Source organism: Heterodontus francisci, chromosome 2, assembly GCF_036365525.1.
Source record: "Heterodontus francisci isolate sHetFra1 chromosome 2, sHetFra1.hap1, whole genome shotgun sequence".
Lineage (NCBI taxonomy): Eukaryota > Metazoa > Chordata > Chondrichthyes > Heterodontiformes > Heterodontidae > Heterodontus > Heterodontus francisci.
This window is the reverse complement of record NC_090372.1, coordinates 9,264,873-9,291,743: the sequence shown is the minus strand read 5'-3', so window position 1 is coordinate 9,291,743 and position 26,871 is coordinate 9,264,873. Positions and strand designations below refer to the sequence as shown.

Below are 26,871 nucleotides of genomic sequence, written 5' to 3'. Positions count from 1 at the left end.
AGTTGGCCATAGTCTATACATGGTACAAAAATAGTGTTTGACCACATTTATGACACTAAAAGCTGCCCATGATTTGAGTCTTGTGACACAGACATGAGATTAAGGTAGAACCTGGAATATCATAAACTTTTTTTAAAAATTCTTTTAAATGTGTGATTTTTTTTCATTCCACAAATATAAAATTAGTTTTTCAGGTACAATGAGGCTGTAATTTAAAAATTAATATGCTGGTTAAAAGTTCAGTTAGACCTCATTCAACAAGGTACAACTTTTTCCAGGGTTTTTACAGTGTGATTAATAGCATTAAAGGACAAGTTTTCACCCTTCTAGGTGCTAGTTCCTCCGGCTGGAGAGTCTAGAGCTAGCGGTCTTAGTCTCAGGATAAGGGCTCAGCCATTTAGGACTGAGATGAGGAGAAATTTCTTTACTCAGTGGTTTGTGAACCTTTGAAGTTCTGTACCCCAGGGGCCTGTGAATACTCAGTCGCAAGCATATTGAAGACTGACAGCGACAGCTTTTTGGACACTGAGGGATTCGAGGGATACGTGGATAGTGCGAGAAGGTGGAGTTGAGGTAGAGGATCAGCCATGATTTTATTGAATGGCGGTGCAGACTCAGATTGATGTATTGGCCTACTCCAGCTCCTATTTCTTATATTCACCTACTTAATCAAGTCATTCATTCCAGTACCATTCCAGCAAATCTCCTGTCCACCCTCTCTAAGGCCTTGGCATCCTTTGTGAAGTGTGGGGCCCAGAATTGGACACAATACCCCTGACAAAACTTTGCTGAAAAGTACCAGCATTTATACAGTGCTTTTCAGAACTTCACGCGGTCCCAAAACCACTTTCTGGCCAATGCATTATCTTAGAAGTGCAATCATTGTTGTATCGGCAGATGTGGCAGCCAATTTGCTGAGTCATAAGATGGATGACCAATTAACCTATTTTTGGTCGTGGTTGCCGAGAGATGAATGTTGGCCAGGGCATAGAACTGACTTTTACCCTCACCCGAAGAGCTACTCATTCCTCTCTTTAAAAAAAAAAACAGCCTCCCCTCAGTCGGGTTACATTCCCAAGTCTCATATATGAGTGGTTGTGAGCAGTTCACTTGAACTTGAGCTCCTATTTTGGTTTCTTCTTCAGCAACTGATTCAATGGTCCAAGTTATTTCCCCTGAATCATTTACCTCATCTGTAGACTGCATCCTCATTTAAAAGTGCTCACAGATGTGCAATATGATAACTTCAAAGTAAAGCATTTCAGTCATTGAAATTGATAGATCAATCGGAAGAGCAGAAATTGCAGGTTTAACAATGCTATTAGGGCTTAATCAGCCAGAAGATCTACATTTGCCACATCTGATGTCCTGTGGACTATTTCAATCTAACAGTAAAATCTAGTTTGGCAATAAAATAATTTCATATGATGCCCTGAATTTCCATTGGGAATCGAATGGAGACCTAGATAAGTAACAGATTGCCTTTTCAATACTTGGTTACTTGCCCATATTTGAATGAGTTTTTCATTTGTAACATTTATGTCTTTGCTCATCTGAGGAGACCAGACTGTGACATTTTTAATGAAATTGTTTTTGCTACCTTCACAAAATCACCAGGATATCTACACGAAAGAAATATGCATATTGGTTGCTAACTGAAGAATAGAACGAGAGAGGTTCTCGGTCGATGTTGCAAGACTCAAAACATTACACAGAGCTATTATAAATCATTACAGGGATATTGGAGACAGATGTGATTATAATCACATATATATTTTATAGTCTTTACACATACTTCAGCAGGACCCTTGCAGTCACCTTAGAATGTATTGTGCTGGTGGTAAATGTTGTGCAGCAGATGGTCTAAATTTATGGTGCCTCAAGTCTCATGTACCCAATCATTGAAGAATGGTGAAGATGCGCATTTCCATCCTTTCATTTGGGATGGCTCTTGCAAAGTGACATTAGTATTTGCAAAGACATTTTGGATTCATTGGCTTGACAGAGTAGTAAACGTGTTGCCTGGGATCAGCTACTGGCTCAATGTCTGACATTCTGATTTGCAGTCTGTTACACTGAACAAGGTAACCCCAAAATGGAGGACGCAGCTTACATCTCTGTAGCCCCACCTTTATTGCGGCTAAGCCCTCTTGAGAAGGGCACTCACACGGGCATCCCCAGCGTGTGCCGGAGGCCTGTGAAGGAACGCGCTATCCTGACGTCACACCGCCCAACCTGCTGATGGAACGCCAGGATAACTAAATTGGACCACGCAGGTCTGAGCAATGTGTTCCCGCGTCGCCCTGCAAACAACAAGCGCTCAACTTGCAAGAGGAATCAGCGTTACCATTACTTAAAGGGACAGGCGCCCAAATTGCAGCTAAGATCATTCTTAAGAGATTTTGCTACTGTAAAGTGTCTGGAAATGCCCTAGTGTGTTTTTGGAGATGTTGTGGTGAGTTCTTGGATTTGCATCCTCACAGGGAGGGCAGACGAGTAGGTGACCTGTCCACACAAAGGCTGCCACAAGTTTAGGGGCCAAAGTGGCTGTGCCTCTGGGTCTGCAGCACGATAGGGAAATGGAGCAAAAGTTGAGGAGAGGGCAAGCTCTGTGCGATGCCCTGTGCAAACTTGGAGCTGTCCTCCATGATTCTTGACAGTGACAGGAGGCTGTCTGGCAGGCCAGCCAGTGCACCCATCATCTTTGTGTGCATGCCCAGCAGTGTTCTCCTATATGTCGCCCCATTGAGGTCCTCATCTGAGTCATCTGCAATAATATTTGTCTGTGACCTCCCATTCTGGTAAGCTGGGAAATGAGCCTTCCTTCACCCCAGCTTGGCTGCAGCCCATTCATGTCTGGTGACTGATCCCAATTCTATATGTGCCTCCAAATTTTGTGCAGTGCCTGTATCTGAGCTAGAGGCTGAGAGTGTCAGATCAAGTAGTTGGGTCTCTTTGTCATTGCTGTGGTGTTGCTCTCGCTCTCTTCCTCCTTGGGCTACTGTAGCTGGGTAGATGGCTGTTCTTGGGAGTCTGAAAGCAGGAGCTCAGAATGGGGAGTTTGGTGTGAGTAAAACAGGGTGGAGTGGGAAGCAAGAGATCCACTGTCACACCATCAGCAGCTTGCTTATCATGCCAGGTAGCAGGATGAGGGTGAGCTGGGAATTGAGAAGCGAATGTACCATCGTCCTCAATATTCTCAGAAACGCTGGCCCAATGATGCTGAGAGCTGTCTCCACCATAGGGCTAAGGAGATGCAGGCGTTCTTGTCGCCCACTGGTTCTGCTCTGTTCTGTTGTGTGCCACCTTTCCTGCAGGAGAGACGGCAGAATGCCAGTGATTGTGTAGCACTGTGTTTGGGTGATGTGCCTGCCATGGCTGAATAGGTGGAGGCAGTGAGAGGTGGGTGTGAGGCTGGTAGCATTGCTAAGTGTGTGAGGATGAGGTGGAGTATCTGGATCTTAGGTGTGAGTTCCGCGGGTGGGCTGCTGGCTGAGTGAAGAGGGTGTGGTGCATTGTGCAGTGTGAGAGGTTGGTGGTGCGGTGGGTAGGAGATGACATGTGAAGGTGACCTTGAGCCCTGGGTGAGGCCATTAGACTTCTTGAGGAACAGCTGCCATGACCTCAGGTGCAGACGATGGGAATTGACCTCCCTGGCTGCCTGTCGCCCCCTCTGATCTGAGGTGGTCCTTGAGGGTCTCTGGGCCTCCTGTAAAAACATGGCATCTCTGCTCCTGCTCGCTTCCACCATGAATGCCTCCAGCACCGCAGCCATCATCCTGGAGCCCTCTCTCTGCCCTGGTGTTTCATTTTTGATGTTTTAAATTCCATTATTATTCAGCACAGTTTCCCTTTACGAGGGACAGACTGCCTTTAAGAAGAGCAGGCTGGCTGCACCAATGCTGATCAACACCCTGTTGAACTCAGAGGCAGCCAGCAGCGAGGACCCACTCAGCCCTATGCTAGAATCATGGTAATGAGATGGGAGCACCAGATTTGAGTGCTGACTATCCCTGATGGAGCCCTACACCCAAGAAACGGGGCGGACAAATTTTTATTCCGGAATGTTTGCAGACATTCCGTTAGCCCATGCAGTAGTGAGTTAGACACTGAGTGACTTAGTCCCAGCGGAGATCCCTTTGAGTGGATGCTTCCATTTGTCAAAATCTTATGAGGCAGTTAACAGATTCTGTGTTGATTATAAACACGCTGGCCAGAAGCCAAGATCTTTAATCAAACACGGGGAAACATTTATTGCAAATGGAGACCCTGTCACGCTGAAGTCATCACTTTTTTGTTATGGCTTGGGATTTAGATGCCTTTAATTTTATAATGTCTGAAAGGATGAGCCATTTTAAGATGTAAATCAGTTAGCAAAGATTACAAGCCCACGATGGTAATGATTTAATGTCTTGGTGCTCTCCCCAGCTCCCCACCCCTGCCCAACTTCTCTCTAACCATTTCTTAACATTTAGATAACAGGAAAAAGAAGCCAGCCTATTAGAAATTTCAGTACAGTCTCTACCACTTATACCAACCACGCTTATCACAGGCAACGGTTTATACCAGTCGAATAGCAACTCCCGTCCAAGGCAATTCCAATTATACCAATTTCAAAGCTGCGGTTATTTGGGGTTTCCAGAATCTGTTCAATCAGCTCCTCGCACATCGTTAAACTGTGACTACCTTAAGTATAAAATCTCCCTTACTCGCCGATTTAACGGCTCCTCCTGTTTCAGGCAGACCCGAGGTGCGATTACCTGAGATACTTGAGTCTGTTTATCAGCCCCCGGAGCAGAAGTGCCCTGTACAATGTGAGGAGATTTACAAAGACGTTGCCAGGAATGGAGAATTTTAGCTACGAAGAAAGATTGGATTGGCTGGGGTTATTTCCTTTGGCACAGAGGAGGATGAGGGGAGATTTATTTAAGGTGTATAAAATAATGAGGGGCCTAGATAGGGAGGACCTATTTCCCTTAGCAGAGAGTTCAATAACCAGGGGGTATAGATTTAAAATAATTGGTGGAAGGATTAGAGGGGAGATGAGGAGTAATTCTTTTCACCCATAGGGTGGTTGGGGGTCTGGAACTCAGTGCCTGAAAGGGTGGTAGAGGCAGAAACCCTCAGGTCATTTAAAAAAACACTTGGATATGCACTTGAGTTGCTGTTACTTACCGGGCTACAGACGAAGAGCTTGGAAGGTGGGATTAGACTGGATAGCTCATTTTTGGCTGGCACAGACACCTTTAGTGCCTTAGATTTTCTGTACTTCCATCTGAGGTTTTACTAAGCACCTCAGATACCCATTCTTGTATCCAGGCTCAGTTTGTTAGAGTGCACAGTTTGTGTAGTTGTGTTTGCTGCATCTCACACCTTCCTGGATCCATGAGCAATGAGTTAATGTAATGGGATGAACCCACAAACTGTTGGTTCCTGATATTGCACCTCCAGCGTTGACTATAGAAGGTAATGAGCCATGGCTGAGACTGAGAACTACAATGGTTGAACTGGATAGGGAGAAGGCCTCTACTGGCTACCTTTACCTGTGTTCAAAGAACCAGGTGCCTTCCTGCCAGTACCCAGACCTACTGCCTCCCTTCTCCAGGTGGTACTGGCAAGAGGGGGATATGGCAGACCCCCAAAACCCAGCCCCGGTACCCACTGACATTTTGATGTGACAGGCCAAGAGGCAGCCAGCCAGCAGTGGGGGTGAAGGGAGCTAAGTCTAAATGTGCTGGCTGACCATGCTGCCTAATTTGACCCCTTTTTCACTTTTGCAATCCCACCCAATTTTAGGTGGGTAGCAGAGGCTGATCATGTGTAACTGTGCCCAGTGCTCCTTTAAAATCAGGCATCTCCTGAACGTCCGTGTGTGGTCTTAACCGTGATCCTTTTCGCTCCTCCGAGGTACCATCTGACCAATAGGAGTACGCGAAGTGTTTGGCTGCTGTGTGTCAGTTTGAGTCTCTTGAGACAGAGTTAAACCTCCTCCCACATCACCCAAGTCATGAATCACTGAGTCATTGAATTTTATAGCACAGAGACGAAAGCCATTCAGCCCATCAAACCTGTGCTGCCCCTCTCCATGGACTGTTCACTTTGTCCCAGTCCACTGTCCTTAAACTTTCCTTTATTAGTTCTGCATTCACCACTGTTTCTGGCAGGGGACTCCTTGCCCAAACAAAACATTTTCTTAAAAGAAATTCCCCTAACCTTTCCATTTGTTCTTTTGGCAATTATGTTAAATTTATGGCCTCCAGTCACTGAATCACTGACCAGTGGAGGTAGATTTTGATGCATTGAAAATCTTTTAGAATTTGAATCACCATAATCAAGTATGGGCGGCTCAGTGGTTAGCACCGCAGCCTCTCAGCTCCAGTGACCCGGGTTCGGTTCTGGGTACTGCCTGTGTGGAGTTTGCAAGTTCTCCCTGTGACCGTGTGGGTTTCTGCCGGGTGCTCCGGTTTCCTCCCACAGCCAAAGACTTGTAGGTTGATGGGTAAATTGGCCATTGTAAATTACCCCTAGTGTAGATAGGTGGTAGGGAATATGGGATTAATGTAGGATTAGTATAAAAGGGTGGTTGATGGTCGGCCCAGACTCGGTGGGCCGAAGGGCCTGTTTCAGTGCTGACACTCTCTATGACTCTAAATCTCCTCTTTCTTTGTACAGATAAAAAGCATCTCAGTTTCTCTGATCTGATCTCTCCTTGTAGGGAAGTTATCTCATCCCTGGTATCATTGTGAGTCTCTTCTGCACCCTATCCATGGCCTTGATCTCTTTCCCAAAATCAACAGGGGGGACATCATGTCCTAACTGCAACCTAATGAAAGATTAGTGTAGGTTTAGCGTTACCTCTTTGCTTTTATATTTTACACCTCATTTATAAAACTAAGAATTCCAGATCTTTGCTGTTTTATTGGCTTATTCTCTCACTTTTATTCACTGTCCCAGGGTAAATTTTAAGACATTTCAAATCTGACAATCCAAATGTGGTTGCAACAAGATCCTTGTATTGTGTTTGACCGAGTGCAGGCACATTCAATGGCCATGATTTAACGAGGAGGCAGTGGCCCCGCCCACCGGCTGGAAGGTCGGGGGTGAGTGCGTCACCGCCAGCACGGGAAATCATGGCCAAGGCAATTAACTACCTGAGGTCGTGGCTTCCACCCCTCTGAGGCAGGATGTCCCGCCTCCAAGGGCTGCTGGCCAATCAGAAGGCCGACAACTCTTCAGTCCCTGCAGCACCACTGACCCTGGACCCAGCCAGCGATGGAGGTGGTTCTTCCAGCAGGGATGGCCTGTGCCACTGTGAGGGCCCTCCAGGTTTTGCTGGGCAGCCTCCCCAGGTGGCAAAGTGCCCATCCGCTGCTGGTAAAATACCAGCGGCAGTGGGAAGAGGCTCTTAAATGAGCATTAATTGGCTACAAGCGCCTCAATTGGTCTAAGGGCAGGTGGGCTGCTGCTGGTAAAATACCAGCTGAGGTGGGTAGGTGGCATGCACTGCACCCCTTGCCATGCCACCTGATTTTACATCCCCCCCCCCCCGCCCCCCCCCACCTCCCAGCCCACTCCTGGGGTGGGTGGTAGGTGTAGCATTCTGGCCAATATCTCTAAGCAGTACATAGAAACATAGAAAATAGGAGCAGGAGTAGACCATTCGGCCCTTCGAGCCTGCTCCGCCATTCATTATAATCTTGGCTGATCATCCAACTCAGTAGCCTGTTCCCGCTTTCCCCCCATATCCTTTAATCCCTTTCGCCTCAAGAGCTATATCTAACTCCTTTTTGAAAATATACAATGTTTTGGCCTCAACTGCTTTCTGTGGTAACGAATTCCACAGGTTCACCACTCTCTGGGTGAAGTAATTTCTCCTCATCTCAGTCCTGAAAGGTTTACCCCGTATCCTTAGACTATGACCCCTGGTTCTGGACTCCCCCACCATCGGGAACATCCTTCCTGCATCTACCCTGTCAAGTCCTTTTGGAATTTTATAGGTTTCTATGAGATTCCCCCCTCACTCTTCTGAACTCCAGCGAATATAATCCTAACCGACTCAATCTCTCTTCATATGTCAGTCCCACCATCCCAGGAATCAGTCTAGTAAACCTTTGCTGCACTCCCTCTATAGCAAGATATACAGAGAAATAAATGCAATTACGATGTTTCTCTGCCTGGGTAGAGATGTAGTCTTCATCGATCCCACGGCCACTAGAAGCAGTATCTACTTTTCACTGGGCCTTGGTGTAGTCCTGGCCTCGTCCGCAGTTTGTCCTGAACCTTTCTGGGCTTCATTCTGGTGTCTTGGTGTTGCTGTGACTCCTGTTCACTGTTCACCCTGAGAACGACGCGCTCTCGGTGGATTCTGACCATCTCCAATGTTATTTTCTCTCTGCAGGTGATTGCAGAAGAACTATCAGGGAATGACGACTATGTGGAGTTGACATTCAGTGCAAGAAAACTAGATGATAAGGTAAGGGACATAAACAGAAATGATTCTTTAAAAACAAATGCAGATCAAACTTTTTTTTAACTCTAGCACATGCTAAGCATCTTTCATTTATTATTTTTCCCAACCTTTAATTGAAAGTTATTTTATGAGGCCATTCTAGTATTAGAAACTGTAAAGCTGTATTTGAGCTATCAGTACATAGCCTGGTTCAGTAAAGGAATGCATCAATTGCAATTTTCAGCAGGTTCAGTTTTCATTTTCACCTGCTTAGACATGTTTAAAAGTCTCTCTTCTGGCTTTCCAACTGTGCTTGTAATTACCTGAGCTGATTACAAAATCCCTGTCACCAAATATCACAACAGCATGAAAGCTCGGTTGTGTTGCCTGAAACTGATGAGCAGGAAGCTGAGCTCATCAACCCGCTCTCCTCAAAAATGATGACAGTCTCTTTAAAATATCAATCTGGACACACAACTGAGCACTCTCCAGTGTTGGCCACTGTTCAATCATCTGGGATTAGGAGAAATGAACCGGTAGCTGAGAGCAGCTGGTAAAGATTCACTCTCACATTTTGCTCATGGCACTTTGCTTTTCTCTTGAGAACGATCCTTCATGTTAAAGTCAGGAAGTTGTGCTAAACCTGTATTGAACCTTGGTTAGATCACACTTAAAAGTACTGCGTGCAGTTCTGGTTGCCATATTATAGGAACATATGACTTAGGAGCAGGAGTAGGCCACTCGGCCCCTCGAGCCTGCTGCACCATTCAATTAGATCTTGGCTGATCTGATTATAACCTCGACTTCACATTCCTGCCTACCCCTGATAACCTTTCACCCCCTTGCTTATCAAACATCTATCTACCTCTGCCTTAAAATTATTTAAAGACTCTGCTTCCACCACCTTTTGAGGAAGAGAATTCCAAAGACACTCAACCCTCAGAGAGAAAAATATTTCTCCTCATCTCTGTCATATATATTTCAATTGAAGATATACATAATTCAAGAACCCTTGTGATAAGTAACAGTGTCATGACTAGTGTTTACTTACTGAAGAAGGCATAAAGGGTAGTGGAAATCTGGAACTCTTTTCCCCCCCCCCCCGCCACCAAAAAAGCTGTGGAGGTTGTTGGTCAACTCAGATTGGTATATTTTTTTGTTAGGCAAGGGTGTTGAGGATTACGGAACCGGGCCAGCTGGACAGAGATACGATGCAGATTGGCCATGATCTGATTGAATGGTGGAACAGACTCGAGGGGCTGAATGGTCTCCTCCTGTTCCTATGTTCTTGAAGAAAATGAAATGAGACTATTCCTGGAAGTTTGTAACATGCACCTGTTCGGAAGAACAGGGGCGGCACAGTGGCGCAGTGGTTAGCACCGCAGCCTCACAGCTCCAGCGACCCGGGTTCGGTTCTGGGTACTGCCTGTGCGGAGTTTGCAAGTTCTCCCTGTGACTGCGTGGGTTTCCGCCGGGTGCTCCGGGTTTCCTCCCGCAGCCAAAGACTTGTAGGTTGATAGGTAAATTGTCCATTGTAAATTGCCCCTAGTTTAGGTAGGTGGTAGGAGAATTGAGGGAAGGTGCGGATGTGGTAGGGAATATGGGGCTAATGTCGGATTAGTATAAATGGGTGGCTGATGGTCAACACAGACTCAGTGGGCCAAAGGGCCTGTTTCAGTGCTGTATCTCTCCATGACTCTATGAAGCACTGTCAGTGCAGCAGCACTTTTTAATCTCTGGATTTAATAACGCTACGATTTTCTGTTCCTGCCGCTTAGGGAGTTAATAATGCAACATAGTGGTCCATAGTCAGAATGTGGCAACAAATAAAATAGTAATGGTGGCCAGTCTGACATCATTACCACAAAATACCTCATTAACACAAAAAACAGTTACATGGCAGAATAGATACAGACTGCCCACTTTCTATGAACAGATTGTCAATCGACATGGCAGCATTTGTAAGAGGATAAATTTGCTAACCAAATAGTTTTCTGCCTTCTGAACCGAATCTATTGATGCTGTCAACAAAACAGATTTTTATTTTCTCTGTAAGCCATTCCACATGAAATTAAAAACCAACACAAAAGCAAAAATACTGCAATCTGAAATAAAAGCAGAAAATACAGGAAATGCTCAGCAGGTCTGGCAGCATCTGTGAAGAGAGAAACCGAGTTTAATGCTTCAGGCTGCCAACCTTTCGTGATGAAAGGTCATCGCCCTGAAACGTTGGGCTGAATTTCCCGGCGGTCGTCGGGACCCTGGCATCGGTCTCATATGTGGGTCCACAGACCACCCATGTTGTCAATGGCACAACCTTCCAAGGTGCGACCTCCTGATTGGCTGCCCCTGCACTCGCTGCCCGATTAAGGACAGCGGGTGAGTTCAGGAGACTGGAGGCCCAATCAGAGGGCCCACAGCTCTGGACCATCGGCAGCCCCACTGGGAGAGGTGGGCACTGCTCGGGCAAAAAGGCAACGGCGAGGGGTCTCAGTTGCCTACAGAAAAGTCAGCAAATAACGAGGAGCAAAGCCGGCAGTGCCATTGAGGTGGAGGGGAAACCCCTTTGCGGGATTGGTTTCAGACATGGCTACAGCCATTCATCCCTGTGGCCCCATTCATGGAGTGTGGTGCCTCCAGCTCTGAAGACCCACTGGCCTGCCACCAGGAGGCTCCCTCCTTTGAGCTGCCAGGCTGGGCACTTGGCAGTTGGCCACTCTGATGGTGGGAAAATACAGGTGCAAAATGGCCCCTAAGTGGGTCCTTAGTTGCCTTAATTGGTTGCCCACCTCCATGGAGCAGTCAGCCGACCCTGTTCGCAGCCCGCCCCTGGGAATATCCCCTGGAGGCGGGAATGCTTCCATGCAAGATGGCTCCCCCCTCCCTCTACCTATTCCCCCACCCCCCCCCCCCCCCCGACCACGGCCCAATCCAACCCTGTCTCCAGTCGGGGCTGGAACAATTCAGCCTGTTAACTGTGTTTCTCTCTCCACAGATGCTGAGGTTTTCCAGCATTTTTCTGTTATTATTTCCCTTGAAATTAAATGTGGTTCGTATTTTATTTTTTTTAAATTTTTATTTACAGATACAGCACTGAAACAGGCCCTTCGGCCCACCGAGTCTGTGCCGAACATCAACCACCCATTTATACTAATCCTACACTAATCCCATGTTCCCTATCACCTACCTACACTAGGGGCAATTTACAATGGCCAATTTACCCATCACCTGCAAGTCTTTGGCGTTGGGAGGAAACCGGAGCACCCGGCGAAAACCCACGCAGACACAGGGAGAACTTGCAAACTCCACACAGGCAGTACCCAGAATTGAACCCGGGTCCCTGGAGCTGTGAGGCTGCGGTGCTAACCACTGTGCCACCCATATGAAGAACTTGATTTTTTTTTTGTTTCTAGCTTTTGCTTTTTGGTTCTATATCCAATTGTGTCAAAGGTATTGATTATTTCTGCTCCAGTCCCGTGGTGCTTTCCGCCAGGAGTAACATTGCGGATTGGGTATCAGTGCTCCGAGTCCCCTTTCTGTGAAAGTTATTTGTGAAGGTGGTTCTGGTGTCAGAGCATTGTCTGCTCTCGGTCCTCTAACCAGTGCTGCTCCGAAGCTGGCCACTTGGAGAATCGGAATGGCGTCACTGCTTCCTTCCTGTATGAAAGTGACTTGCCCGATAGCTGCACAGTCGAGATCGGGAATCTCGGCAAGTGGGACAATCGGAAGCCTACACTTGCATCCCATCGCTCCATTTGACATTGTACTCGGCACTGCAATTCTGCTCCCCCTTGTCTTTCAGCGTTTTCAAAAGCCCTTTGGAGTGATACAATCTAAGCACCTGGTCATGTGATGCTGTCAGGATGCTGAGCGCCTCACTCACACTGTTAAATAGGTCACTGATAATCCAGTCATGCTTTCAGCTTAATGGAACTTCTCAGCAGCATCACTTTATGTAAAACCTATTATAATGCTTGTTACAATTATACGCAGAGAATAGTGGGCACGTGGGAATTATCATAAAGGGCTCAATTGCTAAATAAGAACTTTAGGTAATGGTTTAAACCATTAAAGTGAAAGCTGTGATTATGTTACAGGGATGCTTCCATGGTTGAGTTATGTACCCACGTGATCTGATGTATGCTCCCTACAAATGCTGCTCCCCACCGGGACTGTCAGTTTGTGAACCACACCCTCCCCTTGCTTCCTTGCAGTAGCTCTATCCTCGTTATGGCAAATATTTTTTTTAAAAATACTAATTTATCTCTTGTAATGTTACAGAGGATCTTTATCAGAAGTCTCTGTTACGGGGACCATAGCCTAATTTATCCATGGGAATTAATTTTAATATGCAGATAACTGAAGCATATTGAAATATGCTTACATAGGGAAATGAATCTGATTTTAACTTGCGTGACAAACTAGTTTGTGTATTAATTGGTGAATAGTCACAGTGGATTCTCATCATATTTATATCCCTGTGTTCATTCAAATATAACTATATACATGAATTAGTTACATAAATGAATAATAATCACATGTTTAACACTTATGTTATGTTGCGTTCAGAATGAGATTCTGCAATTAAACCTCAGTTGAGGTACATTTTGAGTATTTGAAGTCAATTCTTAATTTATCGCTCTGTTACGCAGAGTAGAAGTAAATGATTGCAATTTCAAACAGCTGCTTTCTCTTACATGAAGTACTTTCATGTGCTTTGGTGTTAATTTATTTTGCTCATGATTAGTGAAAGATTGTAAGCTGTAGTGAGGTGTGTCTGAGAGCATGGGTCGGCGGGGGAGGGGGTGGGGCGCAGGGGGGTGGGGCGCAGGGGATGAGCTGCTGCTAGTGGGGTCGGGGGCAGGGCTCAGGTCAGTAAGTGCTGGGACCTGCCAGTGAGGTACAAGAGTTGGTGCTTTGGTTTTGCGATCAAGTCTCATTGGGAGAAGCTATTCAGCGAACAGGGTGATTTTAAAACCTCTACCTACCCAAATCAAAAAGTGCGAAGAACATCATATAACTATGTAGAACTGCTCAAACCTCAATTGCAGTTTGGTTACTAATCCATAAATCCACACCAGTGATTGCAAACGCCTCTTTGAGGAATTGTAAGGTTTGGGGTTTCAATGATAAATAGCGTTTCTCCCGAAGCGTTAGCTGTGTTGCCAGTCTTGGTGTAGGAAGGTTCAGGCCAGAGGCTGTTGGCCGCAGTATCAGGAAAAGGAAATCATTGTTTTTTTTATATAAGCTGAATACAGCTGACTGCCTTATCAAGAAGTGGAGTGTGGAGTCTAGAGAATTCAGTGTAGGTAAGGGTGGGGGAGGGAGGTCATGGAGCACCACATGGGGGGAAACATTCTGGAACATTCAAAGAGGCCCTTCATGGGAGGGTGCTGACAGGGCATTATGTGGAGCACTGGGGTAGGTGACAGAGGGCAAGCAGAAGATGGCTGGGGTACGGGGGAAGGAGTCACTTGGGAGGGAGCAGAGTGGGTTGAATAGCTGAACTGAGGATTAGTGAATGGGCAAGATCGTGGCATGAAAATGGGTTAATTTTATGACCAAGGATGTGATTGGTCCATCCTAATCACATAACATTACAGACCAATCAACAATGAGAAGAGACTCACGGTGCAGAAACTCGTCTCAGATGGTGGCGCAAAGCACGTGATATGGGATCTGCTGTCCATTCATCACCTGACGTTTAATTCTATTGGCTGCAAAGTTATACAATATTACAATGAGCCAAGATCACCGACACATGGGGCTGAAGTTCTGTGGGTGGGGTTTTGTCCATCTCTGCCGTAACTCCAATGGGAGACTGGTGGAAGCCCCCCCTCAAGCTGGTGCAATTCTCTGTCATTTATTGAAGGTTCCTTTTTACCTAGTAAGGTTGCAGATTGAATTTTTACTCCTTATAAATGCTGTAATGCTTCATCAGGGCAGAGAGGAGTTTGAAAACAATTTTTCGGTTGCCACCTTCCTACTGCCTTTTGGTAATTCTGTCTGCTCATTTGGGGAATATTGTACCAGCTTGACTCTACCCAATGACTTCTTGGCCACCCTCCCTCCTTTTAATAAGCTCTGGTTTCTTGACTGGAGCTGACACAGGAGTCATGTGGCGGAGTCAAAACGGCCTATTCATTAAAGGTAGACTTTCATAAAATGTTAAGGTATTTTAATTAACTAATGAGATGTGATTAAACAAAACCATCCTTCTGCTGATTGTCACATTGAATGATCCAGGATACTTCAGGCTGATGAAGGCTAATTAGCCCCCAGTTCCCTTTTCCAGTAGAAATACTCACTGTCATGTTGGATTGGCCAATACTGAGCGAGCAGTGGGAGTTCGAGGTGGCAGCTGATGACTATGTAATCGTCTAAGGGCACAGCTCAAGCAGCTTGTCAACATCACTGGAGCCCCTCATATCAATTGCAGCGTTTAACTTTCTCCACATTATCTGTTCCTTTATTTAGTAAAAATGTAAGTTAATTATTATAATGTAAAGTGGCTCTGTTTTTTTGCTAATCCAATTGCATAGAATCACTTGCAACCAGAGGCTAGAAAATGTGAATAGAAGGTTCTCAACCACTGGAAGCTGAGCTGTGATAGCAATCATGGCAGAGTAGAGTGTCTAGTTGTGAGGACAACAAATGGAATAATCATGTCCCACAGGAGGGTATAATATCTCCAAAACAAAAGCGAAATACTGCAGATGCTGGAAATCTGAAATAGAACCAGAAAATGCTGGAAATACTCAGCAGGTCTGGCAGCATCTGTGGAGAGAGAAGCAGAGTTAAAGTTTTAGGTTGAGACCTTTTCATTATTCATCGCAGACTCTTGGGGCTGAACTTTACCGCTAGTGTGTTGATCCTGATGTCAGCCTCAATTCCGGGTCAGGAACCCGGGAGTGGCCGTGGCGGGTTGTTGGATGCGATGTTCCTGGAGGTGGCCGATTCCTGGAGCTGTCTTCAGGAGCCCGGGTTGCAACATTGGGAGGGCCAATCGGGCAGGGCCGCCGGCTGCGTTGGCAGTGCGGCCAATGCTTGGCCATCAGCAGGAGCAGCAGCAATGTGAGGGAAGCACCTTCAGTAGGAGGGAAGCGGCTGCTATTAGAGCAGGGCAAGCATTAGCAGAGACATCAGTCTCCGTGAGGTGGCTGTAAGAGCTCCTCCTGCCTGAGGATAGGTCCCCTTTGTGAATTACTTCTGGCAAATAAATTTAAACCCTCAAATGCGCCGTAGCTCGGACCTCCCGCTGCAAAGCCCTCTCCGATCCATTTTTGGGCTTCTGACGCAGCGTGCGGGCCCTGTGCGTCCCAGGGAAACCTTTGCAGCCTGGAAAATTGAAGATAAGTGGCTCATTGCCATCCTTAATTGGATCCCTGCCACTGCCGGGCAGGCTGCTGTCAAACCCGCTAGTCCTCCTCTGGGAAAAGCCCAAGAAGGCGGGAACGCATCAGGAAGCTGACCCGGCGCGCTCCGGCCTCCAAAGAGACCTTCGCGGGCCTGGGAAAATTCAGCCCTTGATTTTCAATGGTATTTTTGAAATGGATAACAAACCCAACATTTTTAATTACATTTTATTCCTTTTTAGAAGCAATAAAATCTTCCAATATCTAAATCGAGTAAGCAAAACCTTTTCTATCCCCTGCACTACCCCACATGAAGAGACCAGTCCACCTGTGGTGTGTTTTGTTCTTCTAGGTTGGTAGGGTTTGCTGTATTGAGCCATCACCATGGCATGGGGACACCCACCCCCCGTTGGCAACAACCCCCTGCCAGGCACAGGCCCTCCCTTTGGCAGGGTCCAGTATAAGAAGGAATGGAGGAGATTGTACACAGCTACAGGCCCCTGTGTTCCTGGCCACTAGCCTCAGGCCCTGAAATCATCTGGAGGGTGGTCGAAAGAAGTAAAATCATTCATGGCTTTTTGATCTTCAGGTTGTAAGACTCCCTTCCCCAGTCTTGCACAGACCTTCCAGTCTGTGAGCATTCCGATGCTCACCCCAAAAGCAGCTGCTTCATCGGCCTGTATTTATATTTAGTTGGCCAATGTGCTGACGAGGAGGAAAGTTAGAACAACAGGATTGCCTTATTTATAATGGCACACTGCTCCTGCCCCTTCTGTCACCCTGGGGAAACCTCATACATTCCAGGGCAGTGAAATAGTGGGTGGTGATCCGGGGAAACAAAGCTCTGCCCCCTTTTTCTGCTGACCTTTGCTACCTGGGAAGGGTGGGTTTGTTTGGGCAAAGGTCAGGAAAGCCAAACCCATTGTCTTCACACTTCCCGCTATAAGAGATTTTGCATATCCAACTGTGTTAGCTGGCTACCTTCACTGCAGGTCCAATACCGTATGCACAGAATAGTCTTCAGATTTAAAGATATCTGTTGGGTATTATAGGCACAAGGTGTATTGGCTGTTCAAGATCCCAATATTTATATGTAACTAAAATACAACTGATTTGGTTTGGCTGGAATATGCTTATTATATGTGAGTAAGGTGGAAACTCCTTTTTTTACAGGACTTTTTCAGCAAATCAGACCCATTTCTTGAAATCTTCAGGATGAATGATGATGGAACACAGCAGCTTGTACACAGAACAGAGGTACTGGAATTTCTGATTTGATCAATTAAGCACCAACATATACAGTTCTTAGTCTATCTGGAAATAGAAATGAAAAATGGCCTTTCTCTTCATCCATGCTGTCCTGCCATTTATGTTCACGTACAAGACCTGCACAAATGATCCCATGTTCTTCCTTCCTTGGCACCGAGCTCACGTGTGTTGGCTCCCAGGTTAATCATGAGGAGTCAAGTTTATTCTTTGAATGGACCTTAACCGCAACTTCCAAGCTGTCTAGGATTTGGGTTATTTTAATCTAAAACAACTTGGATCTGCAAACATTCCCAGTATTAGGAAAGGATGTGACATACTCTCAGAGATGGATTTTGGGCTGGAGGCGGGGCATCTGGAAGGCGTCGGTGAGGTGGAGGTGGGTGGGTAGGAGGATGTCCGTGCAGTCCTGGGGGAGGGTGGTCCCGGGGGGTAAGGTTGTTCCCGGCGGGGTTCCTCCATGGGCCACAAATTGGCCACAAAGGAGGGACACCCTCCCACTGCAACCCCCCCCACAAGCCCACAGGGAGGGCATCTCATTTGACAAGGTGTCCTTTCTCCACCCCCTCCCCACCCCCACTGCTGGTACGATCCCAGTAGCGGTGGGAAGAAGCCCTTAAATGGCCATTAATAGGTCACTTAAGGGCCTCAATTGGCCTCTGGGCGGGAAGGCTGTCGTCGGCCTATCCCACCCCCAGCAGAATCGCTGGGCGACAGGGCAGTGACGGGCCCTCCAGCCCCCCTCCACCCATCACGATGCTCCATGCCCCCCCTCGCCTCCCACCTCCGACCCTGCCTCGGGGACCTTACAAAATCCCGGTGTCAGATTATGCCTGCCCAGATGGAGACACCCAATCTTAATCGAAGGACGTGATGACCTTCTCACATTCACATCCACCAATCCTCTGAAAACTACAGAAGGTTTCACATAAATGTGATGGTTAAGTACGTGTGAATGTTATACTGGTGATGGTGAGGAATAACGGTGCAGATGAACAGAAAGCAGCTAAGCAAAGTTTTTCAGCTACTCTTACATTATCAATTGTTGGAAATAGTAGCAGAAAAATAAAATGCAGACATATTCTGTATGGGGAAAAAAGTTAGCATTCTCCAAAAATGGTGCAGTAGTTATTTAATATACAGGTAATTATTTTTATAGTTTATATTTATGAGTAAGGGCTTAAAATAGATGCGAGTGATTGGCCTTCTAAATGTGTGAAGTAAGACAATTAGCTTTTCTGCTTCTTCCTGTCTCTAAAGAGGCAGTTCATGGAGCCGGATAGGAAATGAGACTCTGCTCAATATTTGATGCAAAATCGTTAAGTTGTGTATAAATCTCCCTCCCCATGAATTTGTTGATATTGAAGGACAAAGGAGTAAATGGCATAGATAATTTAATAAGTAAGGATTTTGAGATTTAAAGTGATTCACTTTTCATCTCATTTGATAAAAGCAAATGTAGAAGTGAACTATACAAGCTTGGATGATCCTAGGTCCATCACCAGTCTGCACAGGTTCAGCTGATCTCAGCTCGGATGACGGCTGTGTTGCTCCACAAGCCTTAGTGCCACTGGGGGAATTGTAAATTTTCTATTTATTACTTAACCACGCCCCAGAAAGAGAAAACGAATCATAGAATGATTACAGCTCAGAAGGAGGCCATTCAGCACGTTGAGTCTGTCCTGGCTCTGCAAGAATAACTCAGCTAGTCCCACACTCCCGTCCTTTCCCTGTAACCCTGCTAATTTTTTCTCTCAGATAATTAGCCAGTTCCTTTTTGAAAGCCACATTTGAACCTGCCTCCACCACACTCTCAGGCAGTGCATTCCGGATCCTAACCACTCGCTGTGGGGAAAAAAAGTTTTTCCTCATGTCGCCTTTGGTTCTTTTGCCATTCACCTTAAATCAGTGTCCTCTGGTTCTCGATCCTTCTGCCAATGGGAACATGAGCCATGATTTTCTGTAATCAACATTAAATTAGAAAAAAAATGAGTTTGTGGTTTTGGAGGCCATGAATAGAGTTTGTGGTAAAGTTGCATAAAATATATATGGTGTGAATCAGAAATAAACCAGAATAGTAGAAGAGATTAAAGTGATCCCTCTCGCGATGACACTACATGTCCTTCTGTTGGTTAATTGACTTTCATAAAACCTGAATTATGGAGGCTTTAACTTTGGAGTGTGCGCTTGTCCTGAGAAGGGCAGCTTTTCTGTTGATTTATAAAGGAGATGTTCTCTGAACTTCGATGTCATTGCAGACCAAGATTTTCATTGTGTACCCAATATTGAAAAAGAACAGGACTGAATTTACCTGTGATTCCCCAATTCATATAGCCTGCAGGCACTCCTGTAAGTTCACACATATGAAATGACTGCCTGGGTGATTTATAGGAGGACACAGGCAGACCAAGATTTTCATTGCCACTGAGCATGGCACTTGCTATTTCTGGACTGCAACACATGAAAAGATGGTCCTGTGGGAAAGCATCTATATATGGATATTGGAATGTGGCAGCTGTACAATGGCGAATTGGACGATTCTTAATGATCTCCTTTGCAGTCCCACATGTACAATGTTGGGAGGTGGGGAGGTGGGGGTTGTCCCAATCCATTCTACCTGGAGAGGTGGCTAGTCAGAATATAAATCGGGGAGAACAGTTACACAGGAGTCATTTTAGCAACGTGCTTAGGAGTCCATCACAAACATAAAAATTCCTTCAGATCTGCAATCCAAATGATTGTTGCTCAGTTTATTGCACCCTTGCCTCTGAATTAGAAGGTTCTGGATTCAAGCCCCACTCCAAGGCCTGAGCACATAAGTCAAGGCTGACAGACCAGTGCAGAGGGAGTGCCGCATTGTCGGAGGCACCGTTTTTCAGATGAGACGTTTAAACTGAGGCTCTGTCTACCCTCTCAGGCAGATGTAAAAGATTTCAAGGCACCAATTCGAAAGGAGTTCTCCCCTATGTCCTGGCCAATATTTATCCCTAAATCAACATCCCAAAAAATACATTATCTGGTCATTATCACATTTCTGTTTGTGGGAGCTTGCTGTGTGCAAATTGGCTGCTGCGTTTCCTACATTACAACAGTGACTACACTTCAAAAGTATTTCATTGGCTGTAAAGCACTTTGGGATGTCCTGAGGTTCTGAAAGGCCTTATGTAAATACAAGTCTTTTTTTTTTTGCTAACCCCCAGAGACATACTGAATTACTAAAGTTTAACAGATTATATGCCACTATACTATATCTGATATTTTCCTCTCTGCTTCAATAGGTCATCATGAACAACCTAAATCCGTTGTGGAAAACTTTTAAAGTCTCTGCAAATTGCCTCTGCAGTGGAGATCACGATCGCAAGCTAAAAGTAAGCTTAACAAAATAAATACCTTTCGTATTATAGTGTAATGGTCTAATGGTCGCTGCCAGGGTCAAGACCAAGTTGAATTTCTAATGAAATGCATTTTCAAAAATTTCAACCCATGGCATTATATGATGTGTTAGTATTGAATGAGTTGTGCAGAAATGCAACTTGTGGAATCTGTGCATGTGGCATGATGTTGATCTTGAGCGGTAGAGACCAGCAAGGGACTCATAATATGAGGAGCAGATTTCTCTCATTCACACTTGTTAACAGAGATAGGGAAGGTGTCAAATACTCTTCACCTGCATCTGGACTGTAGCCAGCTTTGCCATTCATTGGCGGGTAAATAAATGTACCCAGGGAAATGAATCTGTGAGAGATTCTACAATACAGCAAATGAAGAATTTGATGAAGATTAAATAATTCTGTTGTGAAAGTACTGAAGGTGATTACAGGGATGGCCCTCCTGCCAAAAGCAGTGAAAACTTGGGAGATTTTATTTGTACTTGAAAACACTTCAATATAGCAAACTTTAGTATTTCAAATAAGACCTTTGTTTCAATAAGGGAATTATTTCTTGCAAGTAAGAAATGCCTAGCATAGGACTTTAACTTCTTCAAGCCACTAGCTCTACTTAAAGCAATTGTGTCAAGGACTATGAACTAAATGCAACTAATCCTCAGCTTTAATCATGTCATTTTGTAACTCTATAGAGCGGACTTTGTATATCATCATGTACAATTAGGATAATAAGTGTTTTTCCATATTTAAAAGTTTTTCTTTCAGAGAAAGGTTTCAAACTGTTTGAGATCGCCTCATCTATTTCTGAGGATACCTTATTATTTTATGGTAAATGCTTGTACTGGGTTGACTTAATACCACGCTGTCTCCAAAGTTGTTTTCTGTAGGTCAGCTAAAAAAAGATGTGGCAGAATCTTACCGCACACGAGGAGACTGTTCAGCCCATGTTGCATGTGCTGGCTCTTTGAAGGAATATGGAAGTAGGAGCATGAGTAGACCAGGCAGCCCCTCGAGCCTGTTTGCCATTCACCTCAACTCCACGTTCCTGCTGATCCCCATATTCTTTGATTCCCTTAGAGTTTAAAAATCTATCAATCTCAGCCTTGAATATACTTAGTGACTGAGATTCCACAGCTCTCTGTGGTAGAGATCTGCAAAGATCTCTGAGTGAAGAAACGTCTCCTCATTTCAGTCCCAAATGGCCATCTCCTTATCCTGAAACTATGCCCCCTAGTTCTAGACTTTCCAGTCAGGGGAAACAGCTTCTCAGCCTCTACCCTCTCAAGCCCTCTCAGAATCTTACATGTTTCAATGAGATCGCCTCTCATTCTTCTAAACACCCAGTCTACTCAATCTCTCCTCATAGGGCAAACTTCTCATCCGAGGAATCAGTCTAATGAATCTTCATTGCACCCACAAGTATATCCTTCCTTAGGTACAGAGACCAAAACTTACAAAGTACTCCAGCTGTGGTCTCACCAAAGCCCTTTGCAAGTGCAATAGGACTTCCTTACTCTGGTACTCCAACCCCTTTGCAATAAAGGCCAACATACCATTTGCCTTCCTAATTGCTTGCTGTACCTGGATGTTAACTTTCTGTGTTTTGTGTCCACCCAAAGTCCCTCTGAACACCAGCATTGAATTATTTCTCACCATTTAAAAAATATTTTCTTTTTCTATTCTTACTACCAAAGTGAATAACCTCACATTTCCCCACGTTATGCTCCATCTGTCTCCTTCTTGCCTATTCACTTGACCTGTCTATATCCCTTTGCAGACTATTTGTATATTCCACACAGCTTACTTTCTCACTTAGCTTTGTATCTTCAGCAAACTTGGATACATTTCTCTCAGTCTTCTCCTCACCTAAGTTATAAATATAGATTGCAAATAGCTGAGGCCATAAGACTGATCCTTGTGGTACTGCACTAGTAACACCCTGCCAACCTGAAAATTACCCGTTTATTCCTATTCTCTGTTTTTGCCCTTGAACCAATCCTATTACCCCCACATTGTGAGGCCAAATCTTGTGCAATAAAGAGCTATCCAATAGTCCTAGACCCTGCTCTTAACCCAGAATGCTTGAATTTCCCCCCTACAAGTATTTAGCCAATTCCGTTTTGAAAGTTATTTTGAATCTGTTGCCAATTATCTTAAATGTGTGTCCTCTGGTTACTGACCCTTCTGCCACTGGAAACAATTTCTCCTTCTTTATCAAACCCTTTATGATTTTGAACACCTCTATCACATCTCTCTTTAACCTTCTCTGCTCTAAGAAGAACAAGCCCAGTTTCTCCAGTCTGTTAAGTCTGTTATCCCTGGTACCATTCTAGTAAATCCCCTCTGCACCCCCTCTAAAGCGTTAACATCCTTTGTAAAGATCGATGGCCAGCATTGGACACAATACACCAGCTGAGGCCTAATCAGTGACTTACAAAGATTTAGCATAACCTCTTTGCTTTTGTAATTGTATTCTGCTATTAATAAAGCCTAGGATCCTGCCTGCCTTTTTAAAAGCCTTTTCAACTTGTCCTGCTACCTTCAAACACTTGTGAATGTACACCCCAGGTTTCTCTGAGCCTACACTTGTCTATTCTCATACTACACAGTGCTTGGCAAATGGACAGCCACGGCCAGCCCTTCATAAACATCAGTCTCAATGTCTTTTCTCTTCTCCTTTCTTTTCTCTCTGAACGGTTTCTTTCCAGCATTTACCCAATAAGAGTGGTCCTGCTCCATGAGTGGAAATGTTTATTCAAAACAAAATGATTGGAATATTATTTAGAAACATGTTCCCAATTAAAGTGCACATGCCCACACCCAACTGGGTAGGCCCAATCGAGATAATGACTCACTCAATTTTCTTCCTGGTCCACTGATGTTGTGTTCTAAAATTATAATTTGTTCCATATGGGAAAATGTGTGAAGATTTTAAATTGAGCAGAAGGTTAACGAGTTCCAAACACTATAGATATGATATTAGACCCAATTATTGACTTGGCACTGTGAATTCTTGCTGTGCCAATCGACTGTGCGTTGAGGTTTCTCACAAGGTTATGCTTGTGTCCATGAGTTAATATGTTTAGTTTAGTTTAGAGATACAGCACTGAAACAGGCCCTTCGGCCCACCGAGTCTGTGCCGACCATCAACCACCCATTTATACTAATCCTACACTAATTTCATATTCCTACCACATCCCCACCTGTCCCTATATTTTTCCCTACCACCTACCTACACTAGGGGCAATTGCTACTGGCCAATTTACCTATCAACCTGCAAGTCTTTGGCATGTGGGAGGAAACCGGAGTACCCGGAGGAAACCCACGCAGACACAGGGAGAACTTGCAAACTCCACACAGGCAGTACCCAGAATTGAACCCGGGTCCCTGGAGCTGTGAGGCTGCGGTGCTAACCACTGCGCCACTGTGCCGCTGAACAATGACACACGGGTAAAGACCTCTTGGTCCATTCAGCCTGGGCCACACAATTGCACTGCCCTGGGTGTCTCAATATATGCACTCTCCGTCCTACCAGAAAACATGTGATCACTGGGAGGGATGGAAAAAACAGGTAAAAACCCAGGCTAATTTGGGGGAAAACAAAATCTGGGAAATTCCTCTCTGACCCATCTAAGCAATCAAAATTAGTCCAGGAAATCATTCTGGCCCTGAATTCCCGCAGTACCTGCTTTTCATAAGAGGTGATGTCCATGACAACCAGAAACCAGGCCAGCTCTTGCTCGGAATGTTGATGAAATGAAAAAGCTGAAAATAAACAGTAAGTCTGTTGGCATCTGATTTTTTTTTTGTTAAAAAAAAACTTGGAGCTAATTCTCTGCTCATTGATTATGAAATGGCAGCAATACTTCTGATGAAGCTTCTAACATCTGAAATGTTTACCCAGCTCTTTTTTTTATATAAAGAGATGCTGTCCAACTTGTTGTGAATTATCAGCATTTTCTGCTTTCTTTAAATACTCGTGTAGAGAGTGTTTTCCCGATGCTTTCATGATCAAAACTAAATGCTCATTGTGATTAGGGAAAGTGGACACCTTCAGTACGACAATCCCCAGCACACTCTACTGATTATGTAATGTAATTAAGCATCATATGTGCTGTTATTTATTACTGCTTCAAGGAGATTTGACATGTTAAGTGCCAAATCCAATTCTCTATCATCTCCGGATCCCTTTACAATTCACCTTTAGCTGTTTCCGCACCATCCACAATATAATTATGGCATCAAGTTTCCTTTATGAGAAGCAAATTTGAGTGGTGAAAACATCAGTGATTAAAGCCATCTTTCAGATGAAACGTTAAATTGAGGCCCCGTCTGCCCTCTCAGGTGGATGTAAAAGATTCCATGGTGCTATGTTGATGAAGAGCAGGGGACTTCTCCCGGGTGACCCGGCCAATATATACCCCACAATCAACATGACAAAAACAGATTGCCTGGTCTTCATCACATTGCTGTTTGTAGGAGCTTGCTGTGTATAAATTGGCTGCTGTGTATCCTCCATTCCAGTGGTGACAACACTTCAAATATACTTTATTGGTTGTAAAGCACTTTGGGACCTCCTATGGATGTGAAAGGTGCTATATAAATGCAAGTCTTTCTAAAGACGGCATCAAGGTAAGGTATGGGCGGCACAGTGGCGCAGTGGTTAGCACTGCAGCCTCACAGCTCCAGCAACCCGGGTTCAATTCTGGGTACTGCCTGCGTAGAGTTTGCAAGTTCTCCCTGTGTCTGCGTGGGTTTCCTCCCACATGCCAAAAGACTTGCAGGTTGGTAGGTAAATTGGCCATTATAAATTGCCCCTAGTATAGGTAGGTGGTAGGGAAATATAGGGACAGGTGGGGATGTGGTAGGAATATGGGATTAGTGTAGGATTAGTATAAATGGGTGGTTGATGGTCGGCACCGACTCGGTGGGCCAAAGGGCCTGTTTCAGTGCTGTATCTCTAAACTAAACTAATTCTTTTTGGTAGGTAGGATGAGGCAAAACAATGTATCCTAAAAGGAATAATTTCAAAGGAGGTGCAAGAATAGAGAGCACTGGGGTGTTTGCGCACAAATCTTTGAAGGTGGCAATACAGGTTAGCAAAACAGTTACATAAAGCTTATGGAATCCTGGGCTTTATAAATAGAAACCTAGGGCAGAATTTAAATACCAAGGGGTGCAGGTTCAATCAGAGGTTAAAGTTCCAGAAGGTGGCATCAGGTCGTAACCCCTACACAATCCCGCTCACTTCCCAGTTTCACTGGGACAGGCTCAGAAGTGGGTGGGGAAACCCCCATGAATCTGTCGGGTAAGGAGTTAAAATGTACAATCAAGCAATTGATCTACTTTTAACCCAGAATTCTGGCTTTAACAGCCAGCGCAGGAGTTTCCTGAGCTCTGGGAAATTCACCAGGTTCAGCAAGGCGAGAACACAGCAGGGAGCCATTGTTCAGTGAAACTGACAGACTGGGTAGCCTTTAAATGGTGAAACTGAAGAGCTGCCGGCAAGCCCAGGTGAGAGGCTACTGCCCACAGCACACCCTCTGTGTGCTCTTTCTGCCCAGGTGATTTTCAGTTTCTTGAAAGTTAGTTCACCTGCTGTGGACTTCACTCACCTTGATCTGCACATCCCTGCTGTCAGCCTTCACCGCGGCATAGGAGCAGCTTCTGGAGCTCTACCTTGGCCCTAAGAGTGTCACGCTCATGTCATACGAGCTTATGAACTGTGAATATGAACTTATGAAGTAAACCCAAGACGGACATTTTTCGGTAAAACGAAATGGAGTTGAGAGGTCAAGTGACCTTTTCTTTCCTGCCAATACACATGGATATGCAAGAACCCCGAGCTAGTCAAGTCTGGATGAGGCTTGGCAAAGTTATTAACATGCAAACAACCTTTCCTGTGGCAATAGTTGCATTTCTCCAATTAATTTAAAAAAAAACTGGGTTCACTATACTGCTGCAGACTTTTTGACTCCAAACTTGAATTCCAGAGAATGGGTGTGAAAAGCTCTATTTTATCAAGATGGGATGTGGATGAGTGATATCAGGGCTCCATTGTCTGACATAAAAGCAAAATACTGCTGATGCTAGAAATCAGAAATAAAAACAGAACATGTTGGAAATACTCAGCAGGTCTGGCACCAACTGTGGAGAGAGAAACAGTGACTGTTCATCAGAACACCGTTCTGCCAGACGTGCTGAGTATTTCCAGCATTTTATGGTTTTACTCCATTGTCTGACAATGGCCTAGCCGTCAGAAACTATTTATGAGGACAATGGAAGGAGATGCTCTGGTCACATAACAGAAACTAGGTTTATGAAAAGGGTTTCAATAATGTATATTCTGGGCAGACAGTCAGAATATGCCTAACACCACCAGCTTTAAGGCTGTGACTCGAGTTGGCCTTGAACT

The 26,871-nt window shown here is 45.0% G+C and overlaps 1 protein-coding gene across 6 annotated transcripts in view; it reads left to right on the top strand.

Moving 5' to 3' along the window:
• cpne4b (copine IVb) overlaps window positions 1–26,871 on the top strand; it is a 379,388-nt gene that overhangs the window by 263,115 nt on the left and 89,402 nt on the right. For all 6 annotated transcript variants that reach the window (XM_068054266.1, XM_068054259.1, XM_068054275.1 and 3 more), the window contains 3 exons: window positions 8,399–8,473; window positions 16,978–17,061; window positions 20,349–20,438. In XM_068054266.1, the coding sequence (XP_067910367.1) occupies window positions 8,399–8,473; window positions 16,978–17,061; window positions 20,349–20,438 (249 nt within the window). The remainder of the gene's footprint in view (window positions 1–8,398; window positions 8,474–16,977; window positions 17,062–20,348; window positions 20,439–26,871) is intronic.